At 37.8% G+C, this 20835-nt stretch overlaps 1 protein-coding gene across 1 annotated transcript; it reads left to right on the top strand.

Moving 5' to 3' along the window:
* Nucleotides 1-304: 304 nt before the first annotated feature.
* On the top strand, nt 305-19263 carry ACTR2 (actin related protein 2). Its single transcript, XM_035894876.1, has 8 exons — nt 305-451; nt 5900-6115; nt 10097-10169; nt 12680-12816; nt 13609-13758; nt 14461-14606; nt 15021-15153; nt 16377-19263. The coding sequence occupies exons 1-8, from the start codon at nt 305-307 to the stop codon at nt 16545-16547; spliced, it is 1173 nt and encodes a 390-aa protein (XP_035750769.1). The 3' UTR covers nt 16548-19263.
* Nucleotides 19264-20835: the final 1572 nt, after the last annotated feature.

The following is a 20835-nucleotide window of genomic DNA, read 5'->3' as shown; positions in this document are numbered from 1 at the left end:
TACAAAATGATGGGTGTCAGGAAGCTAGAGAACCTCTTTGTAGAGTGGCAGGAAATTCAAACACTGGACTCGTACACCTCTCAACGTACTTAGTTGTTTTAATACCCAAAAATCTGACAGCCTGATTCAGAAAACATTCTGGAAAATAACTTTAATTCAGTTTTATAGATCTACACATCATCTGAAATGTGTAAAATTGATTTGAATGTATAAATCCAATTGGTTTCCAGTGGGACACATACTCTTTAATTTGGGCTTTTGATTTTTTTACCCCAAGCCAGGTTTCTACTGGTAAATAGAAGTAATGCATATTCTAATAAAATTATTTATTCCTTTTCAGTTTGTGAAATGTGGCTATGCAGGCTCAAATTTTCCAGAGCACATTTTTCCAGCTTTGGTTGGAAGACCCATTATAAGATCAACTGCTAAAGTGGGAAACATTGAAATCAAGGTAAATCTTTTTCATTATTATTCCTTTCTGACAGCTAAAAGTATTAGCTTTTGGCTTGTGTAATGTTTGGAAATGCTTTTTCCTTAATTTCCCTTTATGCTGTTTCAGTCTCTCTTGATTCATTTCTGTATTGAGTTTTAGCCTGTTGCAAACTACAAAGTTATTAAGAGGGTACTCTAAAGCACTGGAGACCTTTAGATAGTACAGCTGAGGTGGCAGCAGGTAGGGCTCAAATGGTTCTGGGCAAAAAGGGGCTTCAAATGCCGATATGTCAGGGATGTCAAGATTAGAAGGCAAAAATCAGACAAGTGGTTGATGTTTGTCACAGAGCTGTACTGTGGGATTCTGAGACAATGCTGAAGAACTGCTGGAGCTTCCAGGTCTTCCTATACTGTGTGCTTTCTACTCACAGTTGATCATCTGTGATCTTGTATGAGATGTTTAACTTTGCTTGTGTTTACGTTTCATTGTTTCTATTGTTTTTGTTTTCTTTTTGCTGTTGATAGACGAGGGTATTCCATGCCAGTTAAGAGATGGAGAGGCTGTGTTCAGGCTACTTCATCCTGGGACGTTATTCCAAGCTTGGAATGAGGGGGACACCACTGTTTGAGAATCTTTTTCTGAAGTCTGAGGAGCTATAACTTCTTACTTTATTTTGTAATTATGGAATAATGCTTCAAATGTTAGTAGCTGCTTCTGCAATACAGGCTTCAGTCTTGGCCCTGCTGTGGCCGCATCCTCCCTTCTTGCTTCTATCCATGCATTCTTGCCTTGTGCTGGTCGTACTGCTTGTGCAGTCATCATGAGCCACTTTAGTGAGCTGATCCAGCTGAAAAACCAAGTAATTTCTTTGTCAGGTAACGTTTTGATTGCCTTACTAGATGATTGTGCAAGTTGCAGTTTGAGAGCAAGGCAGAAGCAGGAACTTGAGGGAGAAGCTGGAAGCGACGCAGAACTGTAGAAGCCCTCAGTTAGGCCAGTGGAGGTCAAGTAGAACCACACATGCACAGGCTTTCAATTTTGCTTTCCCTAATGATTCTGAGCAGTAGCTTAGTAAAAGGCCGGGGAGGGGAAGGCGGGAACCTGCCCAGTCTTGTTCCTTATTTTCAGAACCCTGTGGGCAACAAGGAGGACTTCAGTTATCCAATTGCTACTGCTGCCTGTAAAAAGTTAGCAGTATCAGCAGAAGGCCATACTAGGAATTCAAGAGGATGAAAGACATCAAGACTTTCCAAAATGCACTTTTTTTTTTTTTTTTTTTTTTTTTAATACTGAATTACTGCTTACCTTGTGTCAGCTAGGACAATTTGTTTGAAAGAATGGAGATCTTTCCCTTTCACAGAAGACAGGAGGTTTTATAAGGAGAGAGAAAACATCCTCCTTTCTCTTGCAAGACTTGGGAAGAGATGTTTCTTTAGCTATCTACTTGAACTTAATGTGACAATTTCTTCAAAGTTTTATGAAAGTTATGCAGTGATTTACAAGTCTTAAGTCCAAGAAAAAACCTCTTACATGAAATCTCACTGTTGAAGACATGTTTTCTTTCCAACTGATCTGATACAGCCTGTCCTGCCAGTTTTGGTATCCTCTGATTATCTGATAACTTATTTAATATCATTACAGGTGACAGTGTTGAATTGGAAAGATAGGAGGTAGAAGTGGGTAATTGCTACGAGATCGGTGCGGAAGAACCAGTAAACTGTAATTTCGCATGCATTGCCAGTCTTCTCCTTGAGCGTGGATCACATGAGTGTATTTTAGAGAGTATAAACTGTGTCTAGATTCTTCCTAGAAGTTTTACAGCATCTGTCTGGAAACCGTGTATCAAGAGAAGAAATCCCTGCCCCAGATGCTTTGGGTATCCCAGTAGGAAGACTGGTTAAGTGCAAGTGCCATTTTTCTTTGTGAGATTCTTGCAGATTTCCTGAAAAAAATGTATTTTAGCAGATGAGTTTTATGCCAAAATTTAATTCTAGCCATTCACTGCAAGTTCTTATGGGATAAGTTTAAAACTGAGTAAGGAAAGCTGGCAAGAAGATTATAAGTTTAACTTTTCAAAACTGTTCAGAAAAGCTGTCATTCCTGTGAAATTCAGAAACTCTGAAAAGATTCTGGATGCTGATCAAAACTGGTAATCATCTATCTATTGAGTTACCGATTTCAAGTTGCTTTGTCCTTGTTTTCCTTCTGGATTCTCGTTTCAGCCAGCAGCAGGGTTATAGCTTTTTCTTCTACTTAGAGTCCCCAGTTCAGGACATAAACACAAAAATTCAGTTATTAACAGGATTATTCTGCTTAAAATTGCGACCTTAAAACTCTAAAACCAGAAGCATAGATGATGCTCTTAGTTTCTACTGACTTACTAGTCTTTGAAACAGGCTTGGGGGTTAATAGCCTTTTTAGGAAGGCAGGACCGGTGAGGAGCTTTGACTAGTTAAAGCAATTAGGATTTTAGGGCAAATCAGATCCTGAGCCGTAGTCAGTGTCCTACAGTTCTACTCAGTTTCTGCCAAAGGCAGCCTGGAGAAGGTCATTCTCTGGATTTGAAGTGAGGAAGAGGGCCACACTCTGACCAGCCTCTTTGGTGCTGCCTGTCCGAAGGCAGCTGCCAGAAACTACGCACTTTGACACAATTTGCAGAATAAGTAGATTTGCCTTAATGGCACTGATAGTTATCCTATGGCTTTTGACAGTTTGGGTGACTCAAAGTAAATTTAATCGAAGGAGGAAAAATCTCAATAACAGTGAAAATGGCTTTAGTATAATTTTGGACAATGTTTGTACACATATACTTCAGATTTCTCACAGTGCTTCCTGGCTGCTTTAATTATCTTATCTTCCTACCTCCATACCTTGCTATAGAGAAAGAGCTTTGAGACACTGCTCTTGCTACTGCACTTCATGATTGCTTGTTTCCATGCTGTAACTTAAGTAAATATCTCTTATTTGATTCTTTTGGGGTATTTGTTCTGTGAAATATAAACAGATTAGTCTGCTTACAGGTGAATAATTTATGTTATAGTTTTCAGTTCTTGGGTATTTAAAGTGGAATTTTTAAAACAAAATATAAATTTAACATTTGTCAGAGCTAGTTATGGTCAAATGCCTTGTGCAGAGTCTTGTCTAGTTCATATAAACGCCTTGCCCAGGGTAAAACTCCGGTGTTACAGAATATTTACGCACAGAATCCTATTTATGAGAAAAAGGCAGGTATACTGATCTTGTTTGCAATGTAAAATGCATAAACATGACATGCCAGTGGCATGTAGCAGTAGCTTCCTTTGAAGAGACTTTAATCTGAGATCCTGAGAATGTTAGCTTGGGCCTAACTAAACTAACTCAGATCATTTCCTGCTGTACATGCATCTCTTTCAGTCTATTTCTACTGTGTACTTAAAATAATTGGAGAATTTCATTTAGGCCTTTTCTGACTTTCTTGCTTCTACCTTCTTTATTCACCTTTCTTGACCTGTTGAAGTAGAATAACAAAAAGATGGTAAGTGAGGTGCCCCTGTGCTGCTTGTTTACCATTTTTGCTTGATGGGACCTAGTAGCTGTTATGTTATTTTTTGATGCTATTGATTGTTTTGTCTTGTCCTACATTTTACATTTGAATACATACTTATTTTGGACGTTGTTCATTGCTTTGGTTTACTAGCAACTAATTCATGAGAATATTTTATGTATTGCTTCTAAATGCTACGTAACCTGTAGTTTTGCAAGAATAATTCTTAAAGACCAACATGAGCTCAGCATCTTTAACAGTAGAAATTGCTGTATTTAACATTACAAACCAAGAGCTTGAAAAAACTTTACGATTTCCGATAGACAAATATTACTGAATACCAAAGTGGTGGAAACACTGAATGTCATGATACTGGTTCCTTTCTGCAAATTCAGTTGTGGTGTCCTTCTTCCTCTTCACCTACCAAGTGCGCATGTTTGTTACTGTGCTCTTGCGAGCAATTGTTCTGCCCTTTAACTTTGTTTTAAAAGGACATGAAAGTTTTGTGCAACTTTCATTGCACGTGTGAATAGCGGCTTTTCCTGGGCTGTCCTGTTTGGTAGCGTAGAGCCTCAAAGAACAATGCACAAAAAAGGCTTCTGATTTTTCTAAACTGGTGGGATTTCTGTCATCTTAAATTCTCAGGAGTAACGTGGCTGTGCGGTGCAGTTTTCATAGTACAGCTTCACGAGCTGATTTAACATGTTAGAGTCTTGACTTTTGTTTTCTGTATGGTAGAAGACTGAAGTGCAATCTACTGTGCAGGGGAAAACAAATAAAACACCTTGCCAGTGAGAGGGGGTGGAAGAGGAATGGTTTGCTTTAAACTACTTTCAATTAACTTCCTTTTCATATAGTCAACAGTAGCTGTTTAGGTTACATCTAAAAAGGCATTGTAAACCGGATGCCAGATTTTCATTGTGCATCTTTTTTCCCCAGCATTGAATAGTAGGTTGAGTTACCCTCACTTCAGTTTTCTATGCCACAACAACTGCAAACTGTGGTGGAATATTTTTGTATGAGGCAGATGGGTTTTTTGCAATTAAATTAATACAATATTAGTATGGAAGCAGTGTTATTGGTACCTAGGAATATGTTCTTAGAGGCTAAATATGAGCAAGACAGTTAAGGTGTCTTTAGAAAAGTATGGGATACAACGGGGAGCAAAGATAAGATGTTACTGTGCAGACTTCCTCTGGGAAATACGTGGGAAAGGAGAAGATACAATGTTACTAATTTGAATGTGCAGTGTTTGCATAACTAATAAACAGGTTGCTTAATCGGTGTGAAATGACTATACAAACTATGCATTAGTTGGTTGCATTTGTGTAAGAATGCATTACTGGGGTTTTTGGCTTGGGACTTTTGGCATGGAACAGACAAGGGTATATTTTGTATGTAGATGTGTCTCTTCACACCCTACTGACGTAGGCAATATGTAAACCATTGTTTCTTTTAATGTCTAGTGTGGAACTCCTAATCTCTTATTTGCTTTTGCTACTGTTCGGTATGCTTATTCACCACTCATTCATTATGCCTTATTTGATATTGTGCACAGAAATTTGCAACATGCATGGAAAATATTCTGCCAATCCCACATAGTACCCTTACGTGCTATTTAGCATCTCAACCCTTAGAAATTACTATTCGATAAAATGTGGAGAAACATCTGTACTTACAAAGGTCTTTGTAGTATCTAGCTATAACATGGAATTAATAAAGTTTATTTTGGAAAAGGCTTGGGATGGGTAACAGCCAAATTTAAATATTACATTAAATATATTCTACTTCTCTCCTAAGTACCTGGAAATGATTCTAAAATATGGGCATTGTTTAAGAACACAGTTGGACACAGGCTGGAGCAGTTCACTGTCATTCTTGAGGATTTTGGTGTTTGGAAAACTTTTCAGGCACTGACATGTTTCTGTATTAAAATTTTACAGGATCTCATGGTTGGTGATGAAGCAAGTGAATTGCGCTCAATGCTGGAAGTGAATTATCCAATGGAGAATGGCATAGTTCGGAACTGGGATGATATGAAACATCTCTGGGATTATACATTTGGACCAGAAAAACTTAATATTGACACAAAAAATTGTAAAATACTACTCACAGAACCTCCCATGAATCCAACTAAAAATAGGGAGAAGATCGTGGAGGTATGTCTGTCTAGTAGAAACTGATAGATACTGTCATTGAAGCATTGCTAAGATTTTAATGTCTTGGAACACATGGTAACTGTCTGAGGCAATGCAGTTCTGTTTTCTAGCCAAAACTTGTCCTCAGCAATAGTCATGAAGCTTACTGTCAAACAAGCTGATCTCATTCAAAAGCTATAAGCAGGCTTCTTGTCTCAAGCCATGTCACCATGAAAACCCAGAATTGGAAATATGAGTTTATCTTCATGTATCCAAGATATATTGGTTACTAGCTATTGGATGAATGTTAATTAAATTACTTGGACTTCTGTAAGCCAGTAATGCTTGAGAGGAGATCGAGGCTTGAGCAAGACGATGCTTAGCAGATGGAGCAGTGTTATTGGAGGTAGTTGAGACAAAGGTGTGATGACAACCAATTTACTAATCTTTGATTAATGCTAGGGATTATCAATGAAAGCCTTCTAAGAAGGAAAGCCTGGTTCTTGGATCCTCAATCTCAGAGTGCTGCCCTGGGTGGCCTAAGCTCCATCTGAACCTTGTGTTAATGTAGGTTGTCAGATGTGTATTGTTTAGCTCATGTGACAAAGGCTTGATTTTGAAGAGCAGTAATGTTTGACGAGAACAAAAAGTTTAGTTTCCTGTTTTGTTTTTTTCTCAGTCATCATAGGTATTTTCAATTAATTTAAGTATTCAGTGTAACAAAGGTAATTAAAAAAATGTCTTGTTAGAGTAGCTGATAGGGCAGGAAAAAATGGATTCTAAGTCTGAAACTGTATCCATTTGTCAGAACTTTGAATATGAAAGCTTGTGTATATAACTTTTCTTTCCCCAAATCTGTTGCTTAGTCTAATAAGAATTTACCCTTATTGTTACCTGCTGACCTTTCCTTTAAAATCCTTTTTTGTCACAGCTACAGTAGTGCTTTCTGCAATGTGGTAGTGAATATATTTGTGCTAATCTTTTCTTTCAGTGACTTGGGAGTGAGTGAAGTATAACAAAATTGGAAAAACTTAAGTTGAAAAAAATCAAACTGTAAAATCTAAATTCAGCATTTCTTAGCAATTGTGGATGTTAGGGACCTATTACCTATTATGTAATGCAACATTAGTGATATTGTCTATTGTACATCAGTCAGCTGCGGTGTGATAGACATAGCAGATTATTCTGGGTGGCCTCCATGTAGTAGGAATGACTGAATTTCCTGTTTGGGCTTCTTTGCTTTTCGGCTGTCTACAATAGTGTTCTTGTTTCTGTTTTCCGGCTAAACACAAAAGGCTGGGTTTTAGTTATTCTGGGACTGAGTAATTCTATACCATAAATTGCAAAGCCTTGCATGGCTTCTGAAGTGTGATAAAATATTTGTATTGCCCCACTTGCTTTTTTTAAACCGCTGTAGAAATGATAGATACTCAAACATGATCCAGAGGATTATGGACAACTAGAATCCATTTTTGTAAATTTAAGTCTGAGTTAAACAGAAGTTCATTGTTTCTATTAGTATTTTTAATAGATCACAGTGTTAGGAGGACTAGCAATATTTAGTTTTTAACTGCAACATATTTATGTTCCTTCCATTTTTGTTATGGACTCCTCCTTTTCAGGAAGGCTAGCCCAGTATTTTTCCTAAAGCCTGCAGTCTCTGCATTTCGTGATACAGTGCGGTAGAATTTTAAAAGAAAAGCTTAGTCATCTGGACCATGTCAAGATGATAGATAGTTATATATGCTGTAGTAGCTTTCTTTCCTCACCCCCTTGCTCCATCAAACTCAGCTACATAGCAAGTATTCACATGACCGCTATATTGTAAAATATATATTTAAAAAGCACTGTTTCTTTCATAGCATGTGCAAGACACTGGTTGCTCCTCAGCTTAACTGAGTGTGTGTTTGTTTGTTTGTCTCTGGTTATCTGCTGCATTCTCATTCTGTAATACCCTCAGGAGCAGCCGGACTGTAACGGGATATTGTGTGGCTGTAGAGATACTCTGGCACAGCTGCTTCTCCTAATCCCAAACTAGTATTCTTTATCTTTTCTCCCAGTTTTTAGTTCTTCCTTTCTGTGCCCAGTTAGAACATTGCTTTGTAGGTAATCCAAAAGCTGCTGTCACAAGCAGAATCATCTTTTCAGAACATCCTGCTCAGTGTTTATATCTTAAGATTTGTTAACATATATGTCTCGTGTCAAATAGAACAGACCTAGAAGTCTTGAAAGAAAGCATAACAACCCCTCAAAGGCCTGCATATAGATTATAAAAGGGTTTTGCAGTGGCTTCTGGGGTTTAGTACAACATATGAAGGCAGTAACTAATGCCATTTGAATATTCATTTTGTTGTATGAAGATGATAATTTAAGAAAAATCTAGATTAGTTTTTCATTTTGTAAGCACTCAGGTTGTTTGAAAGACTCATCAATAGTGCTGGTTTTAGACAGAGGCTGCTCAAATGGGATGTGTTTTTGAGTTGCTGCCCTTTCAACTGTTCCTTTTCTGGCAGACACTTCTGCTTCTTCTTTCTGAAGGTATTGCGTATGTGCTAAATTGTGGCCATTATGGAAGTTACTAGCCAGCCTTGTAATGTCTTGGTCATTCCTAGCCCGAGTACCTGACTCCTGTATTAAATTTCCTTTTATATTACCCAGTTCACGCCTGGGATTTATAAAAACCCAAAGCATGATGTTTCATGGCAGGGTGCTCTGCAGCTCACCCCCTCTGTGTTCCTTTCTGCTTGACTTCTGCTATATTGCATGCTCAGAGCAAATATCCCAAGAAAGGCGGCATCAGTCTTCCCAGGGGTACAGCTGTGAAATAATGAACTTGACTGTTCAAGGATCAGGTTTTTGGTATGGGCCAGTTGTTTATAATCATGCTATTTTAACAGAGGAGGTTCTTCAAATGGTTCAGAATTCTAAAATTGTCAGGCATCAGCTTTTTTTCTTTAAAAATATTTAGGTATCTTTTACTTGAGCTGTGGGAGTACTTAGTATTTAATCAGTTTCTAATCCTAGAATTTGCAGAAGTGCTCAGGAGGCTGCAGAATAGCAAAAGCAAAACTTTTGTATGTGCTGGAATAATTGGAATTAATCAGTTTTTTCTGGTAAAGCATTTTGAGGAGAAAACTGCTGTACAGTATGATTTGTTTACTTGGCCTTTTCTGTGTTTATAAAGAAGACAAGATCCTATAAACTCTACATCCTTTAATCTTAGACTCTGTTTCTTCACTGAAACTAGTTAGAGGAACTTAGTCTACAAGACAAGCAGTTACTTTTCATGTTTCAGTAAGAGTTCTGCAAACCTGTGGTTTTCTGTATGGAGTAACAGACTTAGTCCTACCTGTACTTTTTCAATTATATTGGATTTTGCACTAATTCTAGAAGCTTCTCATCAGTTGTGCTTTAAAGAAGGGAAGAAGGCAGGTCAGATGCAGAGAACAACCTGTGACACTGGGCTTGTCCTAGACCCATAGGCGTAGGAGTCTGTTTGGTCTTTACTTGACATAGTCTGCAGTTGTGCAAAGTCTGTAGGGCTTGATATGAATAAAAAACTCCCCTGAACTTAATTAGATTTAGAGCACACACATTCAACAAACATTTCCTTCCCAAGTCACACCTCAGTAATGGAGTACTTGGCTGGTCTACAAGTACTGCCTCCTGCTCATTAAGCACTTTGGAAAATGGCTTACTAAAGCTGCAGAAATTGGTGTGTGGGTTTCTTGTAAGTATTCACTTTCGTTGCTAAATGGATGTGGAATATTTCACATGGCTCATCTTGTGTGAACAGGTAAGGTATGGAACTGAATGTACTAATTGCCATAAAGCAAGTAGGTTTCTAATGTTTGTGTAAAATCTGTGTGATGAAGTTTCTTGGAAAGTGTTTTTGATTAGCAAAAATACAGAATTCTAGAAATACAGTTTTCAAACATCTGTGAAATTTCTTTTAAGTATTTGGCCTGGTTTTGGACGTTAATTTTTGCCTTCATCTTCCAGGTTATGTTTGAGACATACCAGTTTTCTGGGGTGTATGTAGCCATTCAGGCTGTTCTTACTTTGTATGCTCAAGGTAGGCAAAGATAACTTAAAATCTGTTTAGTTTATAAGTATGTTGCTGAGCCACAGTACTAACGTGGTATTAATGGGTCTTGGGCTTAATTCAGCGCTGTTGTAAGTAAGCTCAGCTCTGACTTAACGGGCTTGCTTTTTGTTTTGAGGAACTATTGATAGATCAAAACTGTCATTGTTTCAGGGTGTAGTCGTTTAGCCTTTGGCATCAAGTGTTTTGATTTTCTGATAAAGGAAAAATTTATTACGATAAGTGAATTTCAAGAAGATGACTAGGTGACTTTTGCACTATTTTCAGTTAAAAAAACCAAAGTTGATTCTTTTGCTGTAGATAAACTAGGATAAATGATGCTCAGCCTGAGGAGAAAACTATGGTTTCACTGAATTCGATAGAAATTCATCGACTGCAATCCATCTAGGATTTTAAGAAGTTACTCAAGCACATCGGTTCTACTAACATGACTCCTTACGTCTGCTTATGAGTAACTTTGTGTATTTAGCTGTCACATAGCAAGACATAAATATCCTCGTCTGTTAACGTGTGCCCATAGTTTCTATGCCCAAGAGCAAAAGTGATGGAGTGCTGGAAAGGTGGTTCTTGTTATGCAAGTCATTAAAACTACTTAAACTAAAACCACTTTTGCAGACCTGGATATTAATTTTATTTGCTGCGATCTGTGCTATTACTTTTTCTTTCCTTGGTTTTTCTTTGGTTTGATTCCTGATAAGTACTTAATTGACTATCATGCAGTCTTAAATTCTGCTGTAATTGCACATATATTTTACCGTATACTCCTCAATTACTTCATGAATAACAAAATGTGAAACAACTTAAGAGCAGTCCACAGTGTTTCTACACATTATCATCTAAAACAAAGTTGAAGACCTTCTAACATATAAAAACCAAGTGGCACATAAATAGAACATTTGCTTTTGGGAAAAAAAAAAAAGCCCTTTAAAACATCCTACTTATTTATATTACATTAAAGAATAAAGTAGTGGCTAAAATTACATGCAGAGATGTGCCTCATTTCAGTGCACCACATTTTGTTGCTGCTGTTAAAACTCTCTTAAGGCTAATTGTTGCTTTTACCTGGAATTCTGTGTGCTCGTGTGCCTTTTAAAGGCAAAGGGGTTTATATATCAAAACCTAGTTCTAATTAGGAAATTCTTTAGCAGTTCCTCACAACAGCCTTTTGGAGTTAGGTGTAGTCCCTTGTGACTGACTATTTCCTTCCGTACTGCATGTGTCCGATTGCAAGACTCGTCATGTTTGGATAGTGGTTATTCCAGTTTACCAATAAATCTGAAGATCTGATCACACAACTGAACCAAGGTCTGTTCTTTGGTTCATTCGAGGCAAATAATGAATTTGTTTGCCTTCTGTTTACAAAGCTTGAGCAAATTACGGTAGCCAAACCAATGCATCTTACCACTACATATTAAATGTTCCTTTGTTATTTTAAGGTCTCCCCCTAAAATGCACTTTCTTGCTTTAGGTAGCTTGTGAGAAACTATAAAACTGTTTGCTAATCAACTTTCACCATTAATTCTGCTTCTTATTTAGTTGTTACTGAAGTATAGAAACTTCTGTTTCTGCATGCTTATCATATCTCAGTTTCGTAGGCCTTAGAATTTAATGGGTTTATGGTAAACCTTTTTCACCAGAGTTAAATTCTTTAGTTTATGAAAGTGGATCTGATTCAGCCTAATGCTATTTCTGTGAGGAAAAAAATTAAATGTGTGCTGTATAGTCAAATATTCTCTGCCTTATGAAAGCATTGTTTTATTTTTTGAATACCAGTCAAAATCAACGAGTACTGATAATTGTTACAAGGTAAACTTGTGGCCTGAATACCTCTGGGTTTCTTCATATTTCAGAAATAATGAGGTTGCATATGTACAGCTGAATCTGAGGGAAAATTTGTGCCCCGACAAGCATTTAATGATCTTAGATATTCTCTTTAATTAGAGTGCAATTTAAGATGTCAAAACACCAGGTAAAATTGTGAACAGTAGAGTTATAAGAATCTAGGAAAAAGTAGAAGTAATACTTTTTAAAAATGTATATGAAAGCATTTGTTACTACGAAAACCTTAAGTTTAAAATCATAGAATCACTTTGGTTGGAAAAGACCTTTGAGATCATCGAGTCCAACCTTTAACCTAACCCTGACATCCCACCACTAAACCGTGTCCCTAAGCACCTCATCTATCCTTCTTTTAAATACCTCCAGGGAGGAGGACTCTACCACCTCCCTGGGCAGCCCATTCCAGAGCCTGACAACCCTTTCGGTGAAGAAGTTTTTCCTAATGTCTAGAATCCAGCTGAATGGAAATAACTGAATTTTAAATTGTGACTACTTTTCCCAAAATGGTGACTGGGGGAACAGAGGTTGTGTTAAGATTGCAACGAAAAATCCTGTCTTAGACTCGGTACTATTCTGCTCTATGAAGTTGCTAATAAAAGTTGTCCCTTCCCCTCCCCTCCCCGCCCCCGCCATTCTTTTAGGTTTGTTGACTGGTGTTGTTGTGGACTCTGGAGATGGTGTAACTCATATTTGCCCAGTTTATGAAGGTTTCTCTCTCCCTCATCTCACCAGACGGTTAGATATTGCTGGGAGGGATATCACCAGGTACCTCATTAAGGTAAGATGGAAAGAATTTTTAAGGTTGAGGCTGGTATCTGTGGTACATTGGTTCAAGTTAAAATCCCTTAATAGCAAGAAACCACTATACCTTTTCCCTTTGTTATTCATATGTCAATTACATAAAGAACTCCTGTATTCTCTGTATTGCTTCAGTCTATCCTTATTATGTTTCCTCTACTAAATAACATGTGATATTACTGATATTATTCAGGGACTTAGCATTTTCTAGGTGACAGTCTTGTAGGAGGGAACTTTATTCCATATTTGGGAAAGAAAAACCTGAAAGTTGGCTTTCTTGATACATAAAATGAAAATAAAATTGTGTTCTTATCAGTTCTACTCATCTATTTTCAGAAAGACTTTTTCCTAGTGTGGAAAATAGTGTAGTGATTCCTCTCTGACTAGTAAATAAGGCAGTATGTTTTATAGACTGTTTTGGTATAAGCAATGTTCTGGATTGACAAATCTTACAGTTAAAGTGGAATACTGGAGTGCTCTGAAGTGAAGTCCTAAATACAAGAATTATTGTGGTTATCTTTTTACTTGTCTTTGTAACGGTTACACTGAAAGTTGTAATGACAAAGAAAATTTCCCACTTGGAGTAATGCTACTGTTATTCTACTTTTCTGGTAATAATGGATACACCGTGACAGATTTGACTTAATACTAAATTTGCAGTTAAGAAAGGGAGGCGAACTCTTGAAGAGATGTGTTTGAATGTACCCATCTACTGTTGAAGAGATCTGGACGGTTCCTCTCGTTTGCTGCTAACCTAGTATGTTCCCTCTAGCTCCTCTTACTGCGAGGGTATGCTTTCAACCATTCTGCTGATTTTGAGACTGTTCGCATGATCAAGGAAAAGCTATGTTATGTGGGATACAACATTGAACAGGAGCAGAAACTGGCATTAGAGACTACAGTACTAGTTGAATCCTACACGGTGAGTGTTTTGAGACAGCTTTTCTTGTCCTAAACTTCATAGGTTTAAGTTCAGGTAGCATTTAGCTTTGATTCCTTCTAAATTTTTCTTGGCAGTAGCTCACTTCCCAGACATAGGAGTCTGTAGAATCAGATTACTTGGTTCTGGGAACTTTTAAAAACTTTTTTTTCTTCTTGGATTTTCCGTAAGACTTTGTACTTGTCATTGTAGATATTTGAAATTTGAATATTATAGTACAGGAACTTGTAGAGAAAGTCCACTTTCTCTAGCTTGTCATTGTTTCAGCTTCATTCATCTAGCAGATGAATGAAGTAGGAATGAGACCGATATCTGGGGACAAGAATGGTAAACTTGTTCTTAGTGAAAACTTCCTGTGATTACACATGGAAGAAAAGAACTTACAGAAAGCATTACTCTGGCTGTGAGGTCATCTTTTAAATTGATATTAGGAGCTGTATTGCTACGAAATGTTTGGTATGTCAATATCGACATACCTAGTCCCTGATGTTATGAAGTAAATTGCAGAATGATTGAAGATTTTGTCATCTTTCAGTAGTACTGAATGACTTCTTGCAGTGGTGACCATTATCAACAATTTCCTGTTTTAAAACATTAGGGAACAATGTAGGTCACTTCCTCTTGGTTTGTTTAGTATCCAAGCGGCTGAATGTAGTCTTCTAAGTGGTGTTTTTTCTTCACTAGCTCCCAGATGGCAGGATTATCAAAGTTGGTGGAGAACGGTTTGAGGCACCGGAGGCTCTCTTCCAGCCTCACTTAATCAATGTAGAGGGGGTTGGTGTGGCTGAACTGCTGTTTAACACCATCCAGGCCGCTGACATTGATACCAGGTAAGAGCAGAACTGTTAAAATCTGCTGTCAGGATGCAGGGGTGATGTGAAGAACTGCATTCAAACCAAATAATATCTTTTGCTTTAGACACAAATATGTGCACTGCTGGGGGAGGATGTGTACTGGGAGTGGGGCTCAGATCTTGGAGTTTAACACGGTGTCTGGAAACTTGGCTATTTTGTTATGAATGAGCATGGATGAAATCTTGAAAGCACAGTATTTTTTTTCTTCTGCTCTTTTCTGGGATGTCTGGAAAAGCACGAGCAAATCTGCCAAACGTGTGCAGAGTCTGTCCTTGTGTAGTGACCGTTTTTTAGATTTGTTTTTACTCCCGTGTATGTACAGGTACCTACTTGGACTACAGAGTATACTATATGACACTAGAAAGGCTTTTTTTTTTTTTTTTTGGTCAGGTCTGAATTCTACAAGCACATTGTGCTGTCTGGAGGGTCCACCATGTACCCTGGGCTGCCCTCGCGACTGGAGCGGGAACTTAAACAGCTCTACTTGGAACGAGTTCTGAAAGGAGATGTGGAAAAACTGTCGGTAGGTGCCCCGAGTTGCTGCTTTATAAACTGTATGGGGCCGAGGTTTATCCTGAATCCCCGCTAGAGGGAACCAAGTAGTCAGAAATGAAGTGGCTGCGGGTGGCCCTCCACGCAACTGGGAACTGCTGCTTACCCCTTCGTTTCATATAGGTGGCTTGTGTGTATATACTTGTGATAAAGCCACCTTCTAGTCTGTGCTAATAGCAAGTAATTCCTGAAATCTTGGGTTAGTTTGAATGTAAAATGGGCTGATAGATGCTAGGGCACAACTTGTAATGTAGATTAATGAGGCTAATGAGCTTTTGTGCCTTAAGTCTTCATTGAGCAAAAAATGATTTTTTTTTTTTCTTTTCTAATCTGTGAAAGTTTTGGATCGTGCTGTAAATGAAATACTGAAAAGTAAGAGGCTAGAGTTCTCGCACACCTTCAAGTGGAATAAAATTCCCTTGTTCATTGGTTAGTGTGATAAGCAGACAACAGCCACACATGTTACAGAGGTAACACTGCAGTTATGCTGTCTGCTTTTCAAGGAGGAGGTATTTACAGAGAAAATTCCTTTGAGTGGAGTTTCTAATGTTGAACTGAATTGAACTTCCCTGGTCCTTAATACAGTGTTCTCTAAAGATCTTTTGCAGCTATATGGAATGACTCAATTGTACAGAATGTTTTAAGTCTAAGACACTAATTCATACATAGCTTTGTATTAATTTTTGCTCTTGAAGTTAGAGCTTTAGCACAAAGAATTGAAGGGAATATAATTAGCTAAGCTGGTCTAGTTGTATAAATTTAAAATCTGTTCCATCTGCCCTTCTAAAACTTGGTATAATTCTAAAATATTTTGTGATTTGATGGTCTGGTAACTTCTGATAATTTTAATCATCGAAGCTTAGGAAGAATTTCACTCTTTACTTTGTTTGTGAAATGCAAAAATACAGTCTTTAATTTTGTATTCTGACTCCTGGGCTTTTTGTGGATACACTGAAAGTATAATTTTGGGGGAAGTGTCAATAGCTGTCTCTAGTTTCCAGTGCAAAGTAGTTATTTTACTTTGGTTGTGCAAGCTGGAAGCTCGCATAGAGTGCCCTATGCTAGCATTTAATTTTTTTGTTGCCTTTTTCTCGCTAAACAGTTTCCATCTCATTGTTCTGGTGGAAAGCACAGTTTTATTTTGAAAGGCTTTGTTTCAAGAATCCTAGTAACAGTTTCTTTTCTTTTTCTTAGAAATTTAAGATCCGAATTGAAGATCCACCTCGCCGAAAGCACATGGTGTTTTTGGGTGGTGCGGTTCTAGCAGACATCATGAAAGACAAAGACAACTTCTGGATGACCCGACAAGAATACCAAGAAAAGGGAGTGCGTGTGCTGGAAAAGCTTGGTGTGACTGTTCGATAAATCCCAAAGCTTGTTCCCATCACAAGTCTAAAGCTTTTTTTCTTTCATTGCCAATCTCTGAACTCACTCAGCTACATGCTATGGAAAGGCCAGTCTGTGGCCTTTTGACCCAAAGGTCAGGTTTTGTTCTGGTTTCTTGGGGTAGCTTTTGTTAAATGTTTCTTAATGTGGCTAAATTTGACTATTAAATTTTGACCACTTCCCTGCAAACAAAACAGAGCAAGAGCAGCCTGTCTACTTCATTGTTCATTCCCAGTAAGCAATTCGGTAATTCTGGTAGGCTTTTTCTTCTGGGTTTATTGCTGTAGTACTGCTAGCTTTTGTCTCTAGTTCACAAGGGGTTGTGTGCCTTTTTTAGCATAAGAAAACCTTTAAACAGGAGTTTTTGCTATTGGATCATTGTGGTGGTTATCTTTGCATCTTTTTGCCTCTCTCTACATTAAGATTATTTTTTTTCTTTCCTGCAATTAGGAATTTTGATTAAACATTGTTAGAAACTAGTTTAACTAGCTGGAATGGCTTTAACACACTGTTTTGATGTAATGTGGTTCCATACGCACTGCTGCCTAAACTGGCTGCTGAGGTGGTTTATCCTTAAAGGTGGCAGTGGGGCTTTCATACTGTATTTCTCTAAGTGGGCATGTACACAGTTGCCACAAATGGAGAAACACCTGTTATTCTGGAAAATGTAAATTTGTTGCCTTAGGTGTCTTTTTCTGGAAGGAGGAGACAGGTTTTAGCTGTGTTGCTTTTCTGTTAAGGGACAGCTGGGGGTCAGTCTGACCAAAAATGCCTCTTTTTATAGATAAATTTTGGTACCGTGTTGTCTCAGCATAGGGAGCAAGAATGTTAAATTAGTTATTCTGTAATTGTTGAGAAACTTAGATATGCTGAGACAAGAGCCTCTAAACTTCTGCAGAGATTTAATACTTTCAGAAATGCTTGTGAAAACTGTAACTATAGATATTAAAACCCCCAAAACTACGTTTTAAAAGTCTGATGTTTTAAGTGCTTGTATGTACATCAGAAGCACTTCCATTAAACTTTACAAGTATATTAACCTAGTGCCAAGTAGTTACTGCAAATGAATATTTCAATGACCAGTGTTTATTGCAGCAGGCAGATATTTATAAACAACCACTGGCAGTAGGTTATAAAGAATGACCTATATTTGTTCCAGTTAAAAATAACATTGGAATATGAGATGTTGTTGGTTGGTAAATATCCACAATTCATTTTGTCCGGTCTTGATTTTTGATACTTAACGTGGGATGGGAAAGGAAGTGAAAACCAGTGATGAAAATGCTGTTTCCAGAAAGTACATTAAAGCTGAGTTGTTCTGAAAAATAGAAGTTGTCACTAGTAATTATCAGCCATCTTCTCTGAGTATAGTTGCCTGTATTTTTCTTCCTACTAGCAGACTGGTAACTATCTTTGCAATAAAATCTGCCTTACATAAAGCATAGCAAAAACTGCTTGCATACAAATGCCAGTTAGACTTAGTTCTACTTTGCTTTTCATGGAAATACTATATCACTTCTTACTGGTTTTCCAAGCCTACCATAACATTTAAGCATAAGGAAGTTAAGATCTGTTTTTGACTTCCAAACCTTGGAATGTACAAGATATGCTTTCATATACTTGCCATTTGTCTACATCTTTACATTAATAATTGACCCCAGGAACATGGAAATACTAAACTCCGGATTCTTAAAATTTGCTTTCTTTCTAAATTGAGCAGACAGCTTCCTTTTGGCTGAGCGAGCCAAACAGGCAGAAACCATGTCTGCATTTCTTTAATAACAAGACAGTCGCTATAGTATTGCTAGTAATGACCATTTAATTATAGGTGGGTGGGGTTTTTTGCAGCTATATTTACTCTTAACTTGAACAATATGAATTTATAGGCATGCCGGTCATGCCTCAGTGCATGCACTTAAACAGTTACTAGATTTTTGGGGACATGAATGTAAGGGGTAGTCTTCTGAACATTTAATACACAAGATTTAAAAATGCTGTGGGCTTGCTTTAGAGCTATGGTTTCTCATCTGACTGTCTCTGGGCTTTTTGGACAGCGTTGAGAATTGTGGAAATAAACCAAAGAATGACTTAAAAACCTTTTTGAATGACAATCTGTCATGTGATTTATTTTCTTTTTTTTCCAAATCTAGACCTTGACCCTGCCACCCCTTTTCCAAACCATCTTTTCCCCTGTTCATTGGCTTTGATTAGGTATGTGCATGTTTGAGTAAAGGTTTTGGAATTTGGCCCTTTCACTAAAGAACTTCACAGCACCATGAGTAATAAATGTCAGTTGTTTGTGCAGAATCTTGGGTTTCCATGGAAACCATGTATATATTTTTAAAAAAAAGGCAACTAGCATTTTAAATTACACCTATCGTGGATCCAGAAGAACCCATATGTAACCCAAATACTGAATGGGGTGTTCAGCTGTGCTCAGTGTGGTTCTCCATGTGTGTCTTCGCACACATGAGAGTGCATGTGTGCGTTCTCTCAGCTGACTGCTTCAATATTGCCAGGAGAGCAGTCTGGGTTTAAAGTTTTTTTGATTTTTTTTTTTTTTTTTTAAGACCAAATAAGTCGAGTTGTATTTGCAATATGCTTCAGCTCCTATAAAATTAGAATAGAAGATACCGCATCAGCTGTAAGTTTTTTTGGTAACATCCTATTTTTTAATGTTAAGCTGCTTCAAACCCCGCCCCACCCCCCAGTGTTCTAGGATGTTAACTGATGTAACACACAAATGGCTTTTTATACAGTTCTGAGTAATGTTAACACACAACACTGGTTGAGACCATGAATGGAAATAAACATCTATTTAAATTGACAGGTCTTTTCAATACAAAAATAAAATCAGATTTTTTTCAAAGTAGATTATGTTTGCTTTGTTTCCTTTGGGAAATCACAGTTCTGTCAGTTTTTCTCTAACTTAACTTCCATCATGTAACCATCATGAGCTGCTTATGCTGAGGAAATCTGACATAGCAAAATAACACATTCCCTATTGATTGCTGTTGTAGAGTGAGAAAAGCACCCCTACTCCATTCTCTAGCCAACACTCCACTCCCTCCATCCTAGTTTATTTAAAATAAAATCCTTATCCTTGGACAGGAATCTTCTAGTTCAAGCTCCATGCTCGGTACTGCAGAATGGGAAGAGACCTCAACTTTTATTGACTTCAGCATCCCTGGCTAAGCTCAAAAGCCATATAATGATGCTCTGTTTAGGAAAAAAATCTCCTTGGCAGTGTGACCTCATGTTCTTCAGCTGCATCCCTCATTTTAAGTGATAGAAGAACTGTGTGAGGGGTTAACATGTAGTACTTAGAAAGATGCCCTAGTTTGAAGCAGCTCTTACACCTGAAATTTTGTAATTCTCAGCTTGCTGTGTGGATTAGGGGCAGGCCCACTAGTCATGATGCATTTATCTGGCTTTTGAAATGACCTGAACCAGCCTTGTCACTCCAGCTCATGGCATGTGCTGTTCTGTATGTATGTTCCTCAGGCATCATGTCTCCAGTAGAATAATGGCTTTGGTTTTCTTAGTGTGAACCAGTATGTGCAGTTTGGCTCTGTGGGTGCCTCTGTCTCAGGGGCTAGGTCAAACACATGCCATCTTAGATACAGGTACACGTAGACAGGATTTTAATAGCTAAAAAAACCTGCACAAACCCCAAAACCTAAAAGCCAAATCTTTGTTCCATGACTGTGCATTCTTGGGGGGAAAAAAAAAATAAATCAGGCTTCACCTCTGCTCAGTAATAATTCATGTTCCCTGCTCCTCCCATTCGGCTTGCTTTGCCTGACACGGCTTTTGTGTGGAAAGGACTAAATACAGTTTAGTTGACATTTGCTAGTCAACTTTTTCAATAGTGAATTCCTCCCTGCGGGCACTTCATCTATTTTCCACAAACAAGCTTCATGAGCTGTTTCAATACTGTGAAAGATGAAGTTTTGGGTTTTTTGTTGTTTGGTGGTTTGTTTTTTTTTTAAATCCAAATATATCTCTTCTGTGTTCTAGCAACCAGGAGAACGGTATTAGAAAAAAATTGGTTTGGACCTTTTAAGCAAGTATTAAAGTCTAAACTAAGATTTTGCTTTATTCAAGCCCTGCCATGTGATACTTGTTCCTCTCTAACGGGTTGGTTTGTTGTCCTGGTGGTGTAAGACTCTGTCACTTCGCCTTTATAGGCCTCAAGAAAAAAAATAATCTTCCATTCAGAGTAAGCTGCTAATTTTGCCTCTTAACTTCACTGCATTACAACATT

This window comes from Egretta garzetta, unplaced genomic scaffold (genome assembly GCF_000687185.1).
Source record: "Egretta garzetta isolate BGI_Z169 unplaced genomic scaffold, ASM68718v1 scaffold360, whole genome shotgun sequence".
Taxonomy (NCBI): Eukaryota; Metazoa; Chordata; class Aves; order Pelecaniformes; family Ardeidae; genus Egretta; species Egretta garzetta.
The sequence above is the reverse complement of the archived record's forward strand: the minus strand, read 5'-3'. Positions and strand labels throughout refer to the sequence as shown.